We start from the raw sequence: 15,775 nt of genomic DNA on the forward strand, positions 1-15,775 counted from the left end.
TTAGGGGTGTTCACGGGTTAGTTTGGGTCGGATATTGGTCAAAATCAAAATCAAACCAAACTAATTAAAATATATATCCATCGAGTTTGGTTGATATCGATTTCACTTTGGTTTGGTTCGGTTATTCAGTTATTAATCATACACAAAAATTAAAAAAATGATTCATTCAAAAGAGAAGAAAAGAAAGTAATTCATTCCAAAAAAAATTATCTTCATGTCATTTTAGATCTTATAATTTTTATATCAGAACTTTAATTATGTTTAACTTTCTGCTTATATTATTAGTTAATTTAATGTACTAAACAACATAAATTTACTGAATAATATAAGCTAATGATATTGTTGTACAAATATAAAATGTATCATACCTTACTATTTTAAATTAGTGTGTTGTATTTTTTGCATAAAAATGTTCATAAAGAATAACATATTATGTATATATAATTATAAAAAAATATGTATATAATTTATGATTCGGTTCGATTATTTCTTCGGATTTTTTGAAAAAAAAAACAAAATAAAAATCAAATCAAATATTATCGGTTTTCAAAAATGTAAAACCAAACCAAACCAAATCAAATAAAAAATTGATTTATTTGATCGATTTGATTTATTTTTTCAGTTTGAATCAATTTTTACCCAAATCATGAACACTCCTAATCATAATATATATAATCTGATGATATTAAATTTAAGGAAATAGCGATTCAGCGAATAGAATAAGGGGCAGACAGGTTCAAAAAATTCAAAAGAAAAAGGGGCAGATAGGTATATATAAATTTCATCTAAAAATTATATATTTTTAGTATGAAAAATCTATGGTGCTATTTTACTATTACTGGCCTAATTAAGAACAGAATTGTTTGTCGATCCTAGAGGATCTTTGATAGTCCGCAATTAATATTCACGTTTTTTTTTAATGGACGAGTTCAATAGCAGTAAAAATCAAATATTTTAAAATTTTACAAATTATAGGCTAAGTTATTGAGTTTAGATATACAATTTTGAAAAATATATTTCTATTAGTATCTTTCTACTAGCCTTGATTTTAATATTTATACTACATTACGTTAAGTATGATCAATATGAAAGTTGGTTCATTCATTAAAAACTGAAAATTACTATATCATTTTTCATTTGCTAGAATTTTTCAAATTACATAAAGAGTATATTATACTTCACTTCATATACTAATTTAACTATTAATTACGCTAATTTCTAGAAACGTCTTTCGAAGAGTATATTTTAGTGTTTTTTATATCTGAAAAATCAATCTATCTTACTAAAATCAATAAAATTTGAAAAAAATTGACTTAATAAAAAATTGGCTTAATTAATTTGATTTATTTTACATTTAAAAAACTAATTTAATTATCTTTTAAAGAAAAATTGAATCAAGCTAAACCATGAACATTTCTAGTGTAGGGTCATTCCAACGACGAATTAAATAAAAGAGTTCATAAATTCTGTAGTGCGTGATTCAGATTTAGTCGGAGCTCCACTCCTAACACCTAGTAGAAAATCGAAAAATATAAATAAAAGACTTCATGACTTTATGGTCCATTATTAGGTTGAGAATATGATCAAAATCTATGTTTAATCATAGGCATATAATAATTTTACCCATCTTTAGGAGTAATTAAAAAGTCAGCATTTTTTTCTTCTTTCCAAATGTATGGATTCACACTGAGATTATGGTCACCCAACTACTCTGCAACTTTCCACCACAAGCTACCGTCAAAGGATTAAAGATTTCAATTTCAAATTTTAAATATGAAAAAAAAAGTGATTTTTAAAAAAAAGAATTATATGATATAAATTTAAATTAATAGGCTTCAATATAAATATTAGACACTTATTAAAAAATAATATTAATGAAAAAAAAAAGGAAAGAAAGAACTTTCCACCACAAGCCATGACTTCTTAAAAGCTTCACTAATACATTATCCAATTAGACAATAGTCTCTAATCACTCAATCAATTCAAGTTTTATTTTTAATGAGATCGTAATTTATTTATTTTTTATTCGTTCCTAAGAATTTTTAACTTTTTTATTTTTTTTACTCGAATTCACAATTTTTGGATTGGAGGTGAATGATGCTTATTTCGAACAATTCTTTGTATCATCAAAGAATACTCATGAGAGAGGTGATTAGACTAGACATGACCCACATACAGTTTGGGACTGCAAAATCAGCCCAAATGATTTATTTTAGAAGTGTAGTCAATTTACTCTTCTTTTATTAACCGGGCTTATTTCGACTTGTTTAGTTCAATCTATTTTAAAAATGAATTGTGCAGCTCAAATTGACCTATGAGAAACTTTGTCTAAATATTTTATAAAAAAATATTTTTTATTTGATATGGTTTATACAGTAATAATATAAGGGCAAAGGTTTAATTAGGTACTCATATAAATTATAAGAAAACAAACTTCGAATTTAAAACTTAGTAAGAACTGAATGGGTCGGGTTATAACCATGTTTTAGCTCATCACAACTTATCAATTTCAGCGCAAGTAACATTTAGGTGGGTCAATAAACCGACTCATTTATTAATTCAGTATTTTTTGACATTCTCAAATTCACACAAACCACGCATTTAACACCTCTACCTACAACTTATTAATGACATGACCATAGATAAAAAAAATATAAATGTCTAGAATTATGGTAAAAGATTAATTGGTAATAGAGTCGTCTATTTCCATTATCAATTGTGTTTTTATTGCTACAACGTTATCTTATTTTTGATTTTAGTATTACCTTTCATTATTTGCTTTAGTTATCGTATTATCTGTTGTGCTATTTATTCTTTTTCTTAATTCTTGTCAACATGGTTCTTCACTGTAATATTTGTTTTACAATATGCTTGCCTTTTGCTATTTTTTACTTGAGCCGAAAGTCTTTCAAAAACAATCTATTTACCTTCAAAAGATCGCGTACACACTATCCTCTCCAGAACCTACGTATGAAATTACACTGGTATGCTGTCATGGTAAAGAATGCCTAGCCTGCATAGAGAATGTAAATTTCAATAACATAATCAAGCAATTCTCCCTCCTTCTGCAAAAGCATCAAACTTGAAGAGTCCTCCAAGGATGGAAATTAGGGCAGATAAACTATAACTTTTACCAAGAAAAAACATGCAGTTGTAGTCATTTGCACATGAGTAACTACAAAACCATCAGCAGCCTCACAGGACTAATTAAATGGGACGAAAATACCAGAGAAGATAAAGTTAGAAGTAAAGAAAACATGAGAGTGAGCATGTAACTTGCCCTAGATAAGTCTTGGTTAGATATTTCAGAGAGTGGTTGACAGAATTGGTTCAGACACAAAAAGCAGCCTCTTGAGCGATATTGTAGTCCTAAAAGAAACAAAAGTAATGTTTCTAGGTAATTTTCCAAACACGTTTGACTGTTCAGAAAAATTACTCCCAAAACCCGTCTTAAAAAGGAAAAGGAATCGTCACAAATATAATTTAATGTTTGAGTCTGAAATTGATCTCACCTAAAACTATTTTAGTCACACTTTTGTTAGTCTGAAATTGATCCCACATAAAACTATTTTAGACCTTTAGTCACACTTTTGTATCACCAAGAAAATCAATACAATCAACTTTCCGAGTTAAAATACTTTAAATTTGATATGTAAATTAAGAAAATTAAATAATAAAAACAACAATAAAATTATCAAGTAAAATAATGTGAAGTGCTTTCAATAATTAAAAAGATAATAATTTCCTTAATTATTAAAAAAAATTCTCAACGTGTTAATTATAATATTGTTGAACTATTGTTTATCGATCGTGAGTCTAACTTATCACAATTATCTCTCGACTAATTATAGTAATTTTTTGGTGTTATTCTCTCGAATTAACCCTAGTTACTAATGCAAACTACTCACTACACCACGTCAAAGCTTCATTATTTTTTAATCCTACTTTGAATCTAGCAGTTAATCTCTTAATTACTTAAAAGTGACATTGGTCAACTAAAATCTAGTCCTATAATCTTTCTAAGCAATACAAGGTATATATAACGACATCGTTAATCAAGGGGACTTCAACTAACAACAATCAAAGCCGTAATTGAACAAATAGAGAAGGAATATCAAAAATTCATCCTATAAGATGTTCCATCAAAATCCTAGAGAAGAAATCAAGATACTCATAATATTGCTCAAAACACAAAACTAGAATTCATAATCAACAAGAAATAAAGAAAGAAGGTGAAACTCGTCGCGAATTCCGTTAGCCCTAGCTCCTTACGTGTTCTTGCCTCCAAAACTCACCTCTGCACTGCATCATGTGAATCAAGACACCAACACTTATAGTTGGATCTTGATATCTCTAAGAGCTCATTAGGCGTCATGCTCTCGTGTGACTTGGATTTCCATGGATCAGAGCTACTGCTAAAGCTTAGAGCTGGTGAATTTGATACTTTAATAGTCCCTTCCATTGGGTGGTCTTGTGCGCGGATCCTCTTATATAACCGCATGACAGACATTGAATCTTGGTAAGGATCATGGAAACCAACTTGGATATCATATCTGTTTCGGGCCAAAAGTTTCAGTTAGCATAGCCTGAAAGAGGGCCTGAATTGCCTCATTCAAGCTCCATGTAAACAAGAAACCAACAGTGACTGAACATTTTCTTCACTAGCAAGGGGACTATCAAAGTAAAACAAACAATGGGAATATAATGGAAAAATTTAACTAACAAAAATACGCAGAGAAAATAAAACTAAATGAAAAAAGCATGAGGAGTGAGCAAGTTACTTGCCCTAGATAAGTCTTGGTTAGATATTTCAGAGAGTGGCTGACAAAATTGGTCTTCATCAGGGGGCGGTATGTTGCAGTATCTCTGCATAGAACGAAAGCAAGACATGGGTATTTCAGGCCATGGATAGGGGAATGCATCTCGTGCAGAAAAGATCTCCAAGGCATATAACATATAACTTATCCATATACCCAACTTGACAGAAAAAAACAGAGAACGTAAACAATTGATCTGATAATTCTTACTTTTATCTTAATCTCTTATGTTTAAATTTGTCAAAATAGAGCACAAGATAAGTCAGCACAAGCTCGATGATCAAGTTTCCGTAAGGTAGAGAGGCTATTTCCAATATCCCTACCTTTATGAGGTGGAGAGGCTATTTTCGCTGGACCCTCGGCTCGAGAAAATCATTTTTCAGAAAATGGATTAGGCCAGAAGGAATATAATGGATGCTTATATTGCAACCATGGATATATAACCAAATTCTTCACAAAAATAGCTAAAGATTCTAAATTTATTTTTATCTGTATAGAGATTCTAACTTGTTGATAATGTGGGAGTTTAAAACCAGTTCCTGTAGAGAAGACAGAAATTTATCTTCTTGGGGGGGGGGGGGGGTGATGGTACTTGGGGTGGCGTAAATATTTGGATGATCCAGCAAGTAGAAGGATTAAAGTACCAGCATTTGAAGGAACATCATGAAAACCCTACGGTGTTGGAAATTATAGAAAAGTTTAGGTACAACAAGGAGGGCCATTTTATGCCCTAAACGAGGAGGTCAAAACACGTTTTTTGGAACAATTGGATGCGATTTTAGGAGGTACGTTGATCACCGAAAAGTTTTTCATTGGCGGAGATTTCAATGGCCACATTGGTGCAACTCCTAGTGGTTTTGACGATGTGCATGGTGGCAGTGGTTTTGGGGTTAGAAACTGTAGCGGAACCTCGCTCTTGGATTTTGCTAGAGCTTTTGAGTTGGTGATAGCTAATTCATGTTTTCCGAAGAAGAATGATCACTTGATTACCTTCCGTAGCATGGTGGCTATAACTCAGATAGATTACTTACTTACGAGGAAAGGCGATAGAGGCCTTTGTAAGGATTGAAAAGTAATTTCGAGTGAGAAGCTTACTACTCAACATAAGCTTTTAGTGATGGACTTGGAGATTAAGCGAGAGAAGAGGAAGAAGAAGTTATATGTCCAGCCTAGGATTAAATTGGGGGAGGGGGGCTTTGACATCTGCCCTCTCCTGCGTAATTGGGGAAAAGTTGACGGTGATGGGAGCTTGGAGGAGTAGTGGGGATGCGGAAAGCATGTGGGATAAGACAACTAGTTGCATTGGGGAAGCATCAAGAGAGGTGCTAGTGGTGTCGGAAAAAAACTTTGGTGGACGCCGAGGGGAATGGTGGTGGAATGGAGAAGTTCAAGGCAAAGTGGAAGCAAAGAAGATTGCGTATGCGAAGTGGGTGGACTGCACGGACGAGGATGAGAAGAGGTAGAATAGGGAAATATATAAGGCGGCAAGGATGGATGCTAAGTTAGCGGTTACAGCAGCTAAGACGACAACTTTTAATACTCTTAAATGGAACTGTAAGCTATGGTCCGTTCATGAGGCTTCCTAGAGATATTCAGGAGCTCTCTGTGTGCTGCCTGTATTACTTCCCTTTCTTGGACAAGGTGCTACTCCAGTCTTTAGCTTCATGTTGCATATGTAAGTATAACTCCTTGCCATCGATGATTTTTATCTCCTTACATAGATGGAAATATCAGTGCCCTTTACTAAACTAATTAGTGTTCAAATTGTTGAATTGCTAGATGTGTGATGATCTCATCTGAGAGCTTGGGTTGTTAGAGAGAGCACACTTTTATATACTTAATTATTTCTTCGGCATGCCTTTTCACGTGCGGGCCTGATTCATTTTTCATGGGTGAAAATGCGTAAATCATTTTTGATAATGGATGAGGGTGGAACTTGAACCCATGACCTCTACCTGCTTGTACCATGTTAAAATTAATAAATTTCTCATTGACTTTTCTATGTTTAGGAAATCGTTTAATCCATGTTGGCACTGGGAGTTTCCCATTTGTCTAGTGTTTCCATGTTGATTATCAGCAATCAGCATAGGAAGAGGGAGATTTGCCTAATTTTAGATCAAGATTATGACTTGCCCCTCCAAAATCAGCCTTTCAACTAAAAACCTTTCCTCATGTGCTTAGCTCAAAATTGGTAACTGTGTCCCTTCCATTGCACTTTATAACAGTATAATCGTATGCCCTTGCAACTTCTATCTCACTGTCAAATTATAGATATACTTCCCACCCCATACGTGTTTCCCATCGTCCATTTTATGCAGAGTGACCCCCCTATATTCCAAAAATTCTTCTTTGGTAAAGTTGTTCATCTACTTCATACCTTCTTCATAATCACTGATGTTAAAATGGATAGCTGCATCAACTCCTCAGAATTTAATTGCAGCATAGTAAAAAATGTGCCCTAGCTGCAGCATATACAGTGTCAATCCCCCCCCCCCCCTACACACACAAAAGTAAACTTGTGCGCTTCAGTGTCATCATCAACGTTCTAAGACATACTTTTCCTTGCCAATGAACCTCTTTTGAAGAGACAACACTAAACAATTGATATTTCACTTTATCGTAATTAATTTTCAATTTCACTTTATAGTCCCACCTATGTCTTGTTTTCCTTGTTTCTCTCTCTTGTTCTTCTCTCTTAAGCCGAGGGTCTTTCGGAAACAGCCGCCCTACCTTTCAAGGTGGGGGTTAGGTCTGCGTACACTCTACCCTCCCCAGACCCCACATGGTGGGACTATACTGGGCTTGTTGTTGTTGTTGTAATTAAGAAGCATGTTACGTCGAATTATGGATAAAAACCCATTCATGTTAATGTATGGCAGTGAATGGTGTAATACACATAATACAGGACAAGCCCATGATCTGGACATAATACAGGATTCAAGGTTCCGAGAAAATGACTTTCATTTATCATAAGGAAAAAAACAACATAAAATTACCTAAGAAGATGATCAGGATAATTCATCTTCAAGCAATCCAAGTGTTTCTCAAGGTTATGGCCCACAAGTACTTTTGCTCTTCCACCATCCAATCTTACTCTACCAATTGACTCTCCATTGTGAAGAATCTGCAGAATTCTCCCCCGGACTTCATTCAGAGGCATGGCATCTCGTAGATTCTCCTCTGTTATACCAGTAATTTCATACCTGGCACACAATGATAAGGAAGTATGAAAAGGTGTAATGCTAATAATGTCACCTGACACTAAATAGATATGTTTATTTACCAGCAGATACCTATAATCAGTCACAAGAATCTGAGGTAGAACATAAGCGTGAAAAATAAGCTTCTCATCTTCGTCAACTAGGCATACCCTTGCACAAAGGTCTAGTGAGCAATCACTTCCCCCTCCAACCATTTCACAATCTATGGCAACTGCTTCCCGACTTCTTATGCAGCTAATTCTATTACTTATAGCCATTTCGTCTTCTGAATAAAGCATCTCTACTGTGTCCTGCAACAATTATAGATACACATTCCAGCAACTAGACATACATCTAGAGTATCCTAAGTGTATCTGAATCTTGTGAAGGCATTCAGAAAGAAAATTCACCAACTCACAATGGGTCGAGGAGTGGTGAGATGACACATTTCCTTATGTTCATTGAGAGACTCCACGCTGCTGCAGACTTTCAGACACAAAATGCAGCCTCTTTCTGCAAAGAGGCTTGAACAATTCACTTTGGACAATGGACCTAAACGTTAAAAGTGAAACGAGAATGAGGGAGGACAGCAGAGAGAGCATTTACACCTAAAGAACATTCATAGTCTTAGCACAATAACTGACCAGTAATGTGCTCCCTTAGTGATTCAAACGATTTGCAATGCTTGTTACAGACACCACATTTAGGGTCATGAACCGAATGATACGCCGTTTTTATATGTTCAATGAGATGTTCCTTCTTCTTATACTGCTTGAAACAAGCAGAACACTTGTGCCTGACATCACTTACACAACATAAGCAATAACATTCTGGCACATGAAAATCAAAATTTTATACCATACCCATTACCCCCCACATAGAACAACCTTAGTTAGTCACAAGATTATGTTTTTATTCCTTCCATCCACAAACCAACAACGAATTCAAGCACCCAAGCACGTGACCTAGTGGTCAATGTGGGTTGAAAACATAAGGTCTTAGAGATAAAAACACTAGCTGATTCTTTCCATTTGTCTTAGACTTGATGGACGGAGTTACTGGTCCGGAAACCCCGATTAAAAATAAAATAAAATTCAAAGTATAATGGTGAATGCATGTAATTTTTGGTGCGAATTGACTGATTGATTCCTTCTATGGAAAAAAAAAACATTATATATTTAGAAACTATACAGGAAAACTACTTAAGCCCAACTTTAATTTTTCAATTGCAGTTGCAATTACCTTGTAGTGGAGAGGGGTTGTAGAGGAACTTGGTAGGGTTCGAATTCCATAGAATGAACTCCGCTTAATTGAGAATGTAATTGCAATTTGCAGGTCCCTCGAACAAAGGAAGAAGGTACAATGTTGTCCCTATAGTATTCAGTATTATTTAATTTAGCTCTTTTGGTAAGGGCGTGGAAAATTGAACCGATTAATAAATTGAATAAAAAAATGTTATTAGGTTATTTAGTTAATAGGTTTTTAATGATTTTATAAAAAAAAATTATTAAGTTATTGATTTGATATTGATTTTCTAATATTGGGTTATTGGTCAAACTGATAATCCAAAGATACTAGTAATTTACTACTTCTATTTTATCCTACATAAATATTAAATATTAATATCATTACCTTATTGATTACTACCTTTGTCTTTTAGCCTTCAATTCATGTTATTTTTCTAGTTCTTTTATTTGTGTTGCACTTGTATATTTTTTTTCATCTTAGTTACTATTGTTTCTATTTTATGAGCATTTTGTAACGTTATATTATTATCTTATCGCTCCAAATTATTGGAGAATTCATATAATTATTTAATGAGTATTTTCTTATTGGTTAATGTAAAAATTGAACCGTTAAAATCAAAAACCAATAAAATTATCTTATTGATTTGGTTATTAATTTAGCATATTTAAAAAATAAAAATTGATAAATCAAACTGATAATACATAAAATCAAACCGAACCGAGTGATGCAAATCCTATTTTTGGTCTACTCAATACTTGTAGTTATTTACAATTTTGCTCCTATATTATTATTTATTTTTTTACTTTTCATTAAAATTTCGGTCTATTCATACTTGTAGTTATGTACAATTTTGCATACTAGCCCTATTTAATTTTACTTCACATTAGAGTTTGGTTTATTCACAAATGTAGTTATTTATATCATTTTCGTGCTTGCCTTCAGTATTGATAAAGCTACAACTATTGATGATTAAGATTTATTATTACCCACATGCCAAGTTGATATCAATATGAATTGTGGTGTGATGGTGAGACTGAAGGCAAAAATTATTGAAAGAAGTACACAAATCAAAAATGTCAGACTTAGTTCCATATATTCCTAATACTCTTGCTTTTCTGGTGATGTTGCTAAACGATTAATCAAGAGATAAGCTAATAAGATTTGTTCTTTTTTTCATAAGTTATTTCGTTGTTTAAAGCTTTTATTGTCATTTGATTATATTAAACAAGTTATTCAATATCAAGATAATTATCCCTTAGCCATTTAAACAAATTTAATTGTTATTTTAAACCACAAATTTAGGGGTAAACCACAAAACATACAATCACAATCGATAGTTTTATATAACAATAATCTAAAAAGTAGAATACATCTAATAATTAGAAGTCAAGATTAAAGCATAACGTTCCACATTAACAGTCCAAAAGTAGCTTAGCACATGAATTAATTGAACTGCTAAATAGATGTTTTCCTCATAAATAAAATAATTAGTAGTAAAATGACCGAAACCTGCAAACAACACAAGCATTTTCAGTCAAAAAATGTATAATATGTGTAGAATTTGTTGCACAATTCTAGAAAGAGAACAAATTAAAGTTTATAAATTCCCCCCCCCTAAACATAGTATATATATGACATACCAATAATTTCACCATTACAAAAAAAATGACAATTTCACCCCTCCTCCCTTATCCGCGCTCCCCAGTCGTTGTTAAAAGTCTATATATAGGTTCGATCGAACTTAGTAAATTTAATTCAAATTTTATATTAATATTTTTTTAAAAAAATTAGATAGTAAGACAAACATGTGTTATGTATTTACTATACATAGTTATAGTTTAAAAGAATTAAATTATATATCTATACTTAGAATTTTATAGCAAATCTCTCCCATTACTAATCACTTTCCCTAGAATTTACAAATTATAAAGTTCAGATCACGCCTTTGATCACATTCCTGACCACGACAACCACCTCATGTACCATTTTTATAGTATCGGCCTAGATTATACTATAAACTAATTAGGTAAGAAAACAAGTTACGCATAAGATGACATATTACCTAGGATATGAGGAAGCATGGCCATAGTAGTGCGGTTGCTCCATCATCATGGGTGATCTTCTCATTGAATAATTGTATGGACTCATTGGCATTGTGTGGTAGTAGCCATGGCCATGGCCATGGCCATAGCCGTAGTTGTGGCCATGGCCGTAGCCGTAACCAAGGCTATGGTAGCCATGGCCATTATAAGAAGGACGATAAGGTGTTGTAGGAGTAGTAAGAGCAGGATGTTTGAGCTTCACATGTACTATTTCTGCATGTTTTCCTGTTCCTTTTAGTGCTTTCACTAATAGGTTTGGATCCACTTCTCCACATACATTTACTTCTCCTTTTTCTGCATTTATTGTCAATGCATACACTCCTGCACAAAAAAAAAGGACATTTGATCACTAGTAAGAAAAGGAAATTCAACACTCAATCTTAAATGCAAAGCACAAAATATTAACAACCACTAAAATGCTTAGTTGGAATTCAAAAATTGGGTTTTGAATTTTTTTTTATTTATGTAGATCGGATATTGTTGCAAACGGTTGAGAAAGAAGAACAATGTTCTTTTTCTTGCTAAATCACTATGTATAAATAAATTGTATGTATTTTATATTTAAGGTTATATATTATTTGTATGTCCAATCACCAATGTATAACTAGACATAAAGTAACATACACACTTCACAAACATACAAAATGCATACAACTTGTATGTAAGACGTGGTATGTTTTTGACGAGATTTCTATACAACAAAAAATTGTATGTAAGTTGTATATTTTGACCAAATTATATATATTGTAAAAAATATTCTCGCTACTCTTTGAAAAATAAATTTTATTGCTATTCAAGTAAAAACACGTTAAGATATAATTTATATATCTCATTTGTTGATTCAACCTATTTTTAATCGAACCAAATATAACTCAACAGATTCATTTAACACTTTACTGGAGCCTAACATATTTTCCCCTCTCTTTTTCCAATCCTATCCTCCCTCTTTTTTTTAAAAAAAAAAATCATGATTAACCATTATCCATTAATGTGTAGGATTAGTGATAAGCATGTTACCGCATACGGAACTTAAAAGTTCCACCATCTTCATCTTGCATGCATCGCAATGGACATCCACTTTCAATATGCAACTCTACAAAAAATTAAAAAATAAATAACACACATTAATTTTTTGAAAACAATATTACTAGGGTTAATGCAAATGTTAAAAATCTACAATACAAAGCCAATCCTAGGGTAATGCAAATGTTCAAGAAAATAAAGGACGTGTTGAAGTGATAAGTTCTCGTTCATTCTTAATTAGATATTTCAAATTCGAACTATGAGTATGAAGTCATTTTTATAGTAAGCACTTTACACCTTTCGAATTAGTCAAACCCTAAAGCAGGTATTAGACAGTGATGAAAAATCAAAATATAAAAATTTAAATTACGCTAAAATTAATTTTACAAACCAATATTCCTAGGGTTAATGCAAATGTTAAAAATCTACAATACAAAACCAATCCTAGGGTTAATGCAAATGATCAAGAAAACAAAGATTATAGTAGAGTGATAAGTATTTCTTCATTCTTAATTAGAAATTTCGAATTCGAACTCTAAGTAGGGAATTGTTTTAATAGGAAGCACTTTACCTCCTTCGAGTTAGTCAGACTCCAAAAACAAATACCAAACAGTGGGTGAAAAATTAAAAAAAACAAACGCAAAAGTTCAAGAAATAAAAGTCAAGAAAATAAAGGGTTTTGTTTTTTATGACTTACCACGTCTGCAAAGGGCTCCATGAAAATCACTCGAACGTCTAAACAACTGCTAAATATAAAAGAAGATTAAATAATTAAGACCAAAGTTATATACAATTTTTTTTGTAACAAACAATAAAGAGAAAAAATTCTAGTAATTAATTATTTTGTCCAGGGATAACATTAGTTTTTCTGAAAACTAAATAACCATTGATCATGATTTACATATTGTACGATAGATTAGAGTAAATGGAGACCAAACTTGTAAAGAAAATTAGAGAAACTAACCTTGCAATGAACAGTCAATTATGAGGAAAAGTAATTAGTCAATAAAACATTTGGTGAAGATGGGTGAAAATTAAGGTATTAATTACGAAAATTTATGAGTGATTTTCTAAGATTTCCATATTTTATTTGTTTAGTTAAAATCAAGCAAAGATTTAGTCATTTAGAATATATGGAAATTTATGATATGACAGATCCCATCTTCTAAATATCTAATAAGTAGTTAAGTATTATTTGCATTTTCTTTTTTGAGAAAAGGGATTTTTTAATATCCTTACCAAAATTATCATAAAAGAGAGGATTTTAATCTGTATGTGAAAAAAAAAAAGATTTTGTAATATCCTTACCAAAAGTGTCATGAAAGAGAGAATTTTAACATGTTTGCTAAAGAATATTTTTAAACATCTATATTTATTTATCATAAATTAAAGAAATAGTAGGTGATGTTAGCAAATATATACTCCCTCCATTCCTATTTACTTGTCAAATATTTTTTAATTTGATTTTCATTTTTACTTGTCAATTTTGACAAATCAAGAAAGAACAATTTTTTTCTTTCTATTATACTCTCAATTTATTAACATTGAATTAATGTCTTTGAAAAATGTAGTGAGTAAGTATGTTTGAAACTCTATCAATTAATAGGGGTAAAATGATAAACTCACTATATCAATCATTGTTTTCTTAATAGGTGTGCCAAGTCAAAATTTGACAAGTAAAAAAGGAACGAAGGGAGTATTAATGCCTAAAATTACGCGTTAATCTCTGGTCCATATTAAGTGAATTGTTAGAGTTTGCCCACCCCTTAAAAAAAAATATTTAGGGACATAAATTAAATGCTACTTTTCATTATTACTTTTTTGATTATTCCCAAACTATTATACCAGAAAATGTAAAGTAGTTAACAACTTTATTAAATGAAGAATAAATATGAAAAAAAATCAATATTTTTTTTAAATTTTAAACAATTCACTTATTTTAAACTATAAAAAAAATTCAATAATTCATTTAATATGGATTTTCTATAGTATTTTATTAGCAATAAGTTGTATTTGACCTTTCTCCCTTTTGTAGTACTATATGATTGCATTGACCATACAAAACCTCATAGGGAGTACATTTGACAAAGGTGCGGAAAACGGTGTTGTACTATCATTTTGCTAAATCTCAAATAAGTTTTTGTATCTGCCCGTTTGCAAGTGATATTGTCCATTTTAAATCTAAATTCATATGAATTTAAAATGTATTACTAATATATAAAATCTACTTATTTATATATTCAATATTTCTCCTATATTTTATCGATGTGGGAGTTTTTTCCTTAAGAAGGTGCGTCACAATTTTTATGGTCCTATTTAGACCTCTATCTAATCATGGTCAATACACAAGCTCCAACTTTCATTCTTCTTCCCCGCTACTAACAAGGCATAAATTACTTTTGATTTTGACGTAACAAAGAATTTAAAAAGTGATGAATGCTTTTAAATATGGAAAAAGGTCAAATATATCTTTGTACTATTGAAAATAATTTAAATATATCCCTCGTTATACTGTCGGTTCAAATATACCCCTCTCATTATACTTTGTACAAATTTACCCTTAATTTTAACAAAAAAAAACAATTGAAAAACTCAAAATTAAATAACTCATTCCCAATTTTAAATATAATTATAAATCTTCATTTTTTTTCTCAAAAGTTATTTATATTTTTAAAATAAAAAAAGTGAAATGTGTCACTTCAGTAAAAAAAAATTAAGTTCAACGTGAATCTACATTTTCGATTATCATGACTGTTTGATTACTAGGATGATTATATTATAATTTATGTATGTTGTTTAATCAATATTTTGAATAACATTTGATAACTTTTGACACAGTAGCAGTGTATTCCTTGGCTAAAGGAAGTCTGCATCTATATTTTATATCTTGTTAATATAGCTATATTAATAAGAGATGTGAGTAATTTTTTAAAATCTCGCTGCATTTTCTGTCTTATCATTTTATAAGAAGAAAAGACTCAAATTAGTACTTAGAAATTTCATGTATTAGTACTTAAAATTATGCAACGCATTCTGTATTATCATTTCTAAGAAAAAAACTTAAATTAGTACTTGAAAATTTTATTTATTCTTAAAAGAATCAGCTATTTAAAATTAGGAATGTGTTATTTAATTTTGAGCCTTTTACGTGTTCTTTCGTTAAAATCAAGGACAAATTTGTACCAAAGTTTAATGAGAAGGGTATATTTGAACCGAAAGTATAACAAGAGAGGTATATTTAGCCTGAAAGTATAACGAGGGTATATTTAAACTATTTTCAATAGTACAGAGGTATATTTGACCCTTTTCCGTTTTAAATATTGTGGTTTTAGTGAATTAAAAATTTAATTTGTGGAGTAGGACCGTTCAAAATCAAATCGAAATC

General features: G+C 31.3%; 2 protein-coding genes across 4 annotated transcripts; both read right to left on the reverse strand.

Annotated features, from left to right (window-relative positions):
* Window positions 1–4,105: 4,105 nt before the first annotated feature.
* LOC129882853 (RNA exonuclease 4) lies at window positions 4,106–9,405 on the reverse strand. 2 transcript variants are annotated; one of them, XM_055957339.1, is made up of 7 exons: window positions 9,260–9,404; window positions 8,662–8,813; window positions 8,436–8,569; window positions 8,111–8,328; window positions 7,814–8,020; window positions 4,786–4,866; window positions 4,106–4,553 (listed from the first exon to the last, which is right to left on the reverse strand). In XM_055957339.1, the coding sequence occupies exons 1-7, from the start codon at window positions 9,307–9,309 to the stop codon at window positions 4,292–4,294; spliced, it is 1,104 nt and encodes a 367-aa protein (XP_055813314.1). In that variant the 5' UTR covers window positions 9,310–9,404; the 3' UTR covers window positions 4,106–4,291. The 2 variants fall into 2 exon arrangements, with proteins under 2 accessions (XP_055813314.1, XP_055813315.1); XM_055957340.1 differs by lacking the exon at window positions 4,786–4,866 and having other exon boundaries at window positions 9,260–9,405.
* A 1,759-nt stretch (window positions 9,406–11,164) lies between these two features.
* LOC129881755 (heavy metal-associated isoprenylated plant protein 32-like) lies at window positions 11,165–13,444 on the reverse strand. Of its 2 annotated transcripts, XM_055955866.1 has the most exons (4): window positions 13,355–13,444; window positions 13,088–13,133; window positions 12,385–12,460; window positions 11,165–11,688 (listed from the first exon to the last, which is right to left on the reverse strand). In XM_055955866.1, the coding sequence occupies exons 2-4, from the start codon at window positions 13,106–13,108 to the stop codon at window positions 11,324–11,326; spliced, it is 462 nt and encodes a 153-aa protein (XP_055811841.1). In that variant the 5' UTR covers window positions 13,109–13,133; window positions 13,355–13,444; the 3' UTR covers window positions 11,165–11,323. The 2 variants fall into 2 exon arrangements, with proteins under 2 accessions (XP_055811841.1, XP_055811842.1); XM_055955867.1 differs by having other exon boundaries at window positions 13,088–13,444.
* Window positions 13,445–15,775: the final 2,331 nt, after the last annotated feature.

This window comes from Solanum dulcamara, chromosome 3 (genome assembly GCF_947179165.1).
Source record: "Solanum dulcamara chromosome 3, daSolDulc1.2, whole genome shotgun sequence".
NCBI classification, from domain to species: domain Eukaryota; kingdom Viridiplantae; phylum Streptophyta; class Magnoliopsida; order Solanales; family Solanaceae; genus Solanum; species Solanum dulcamara.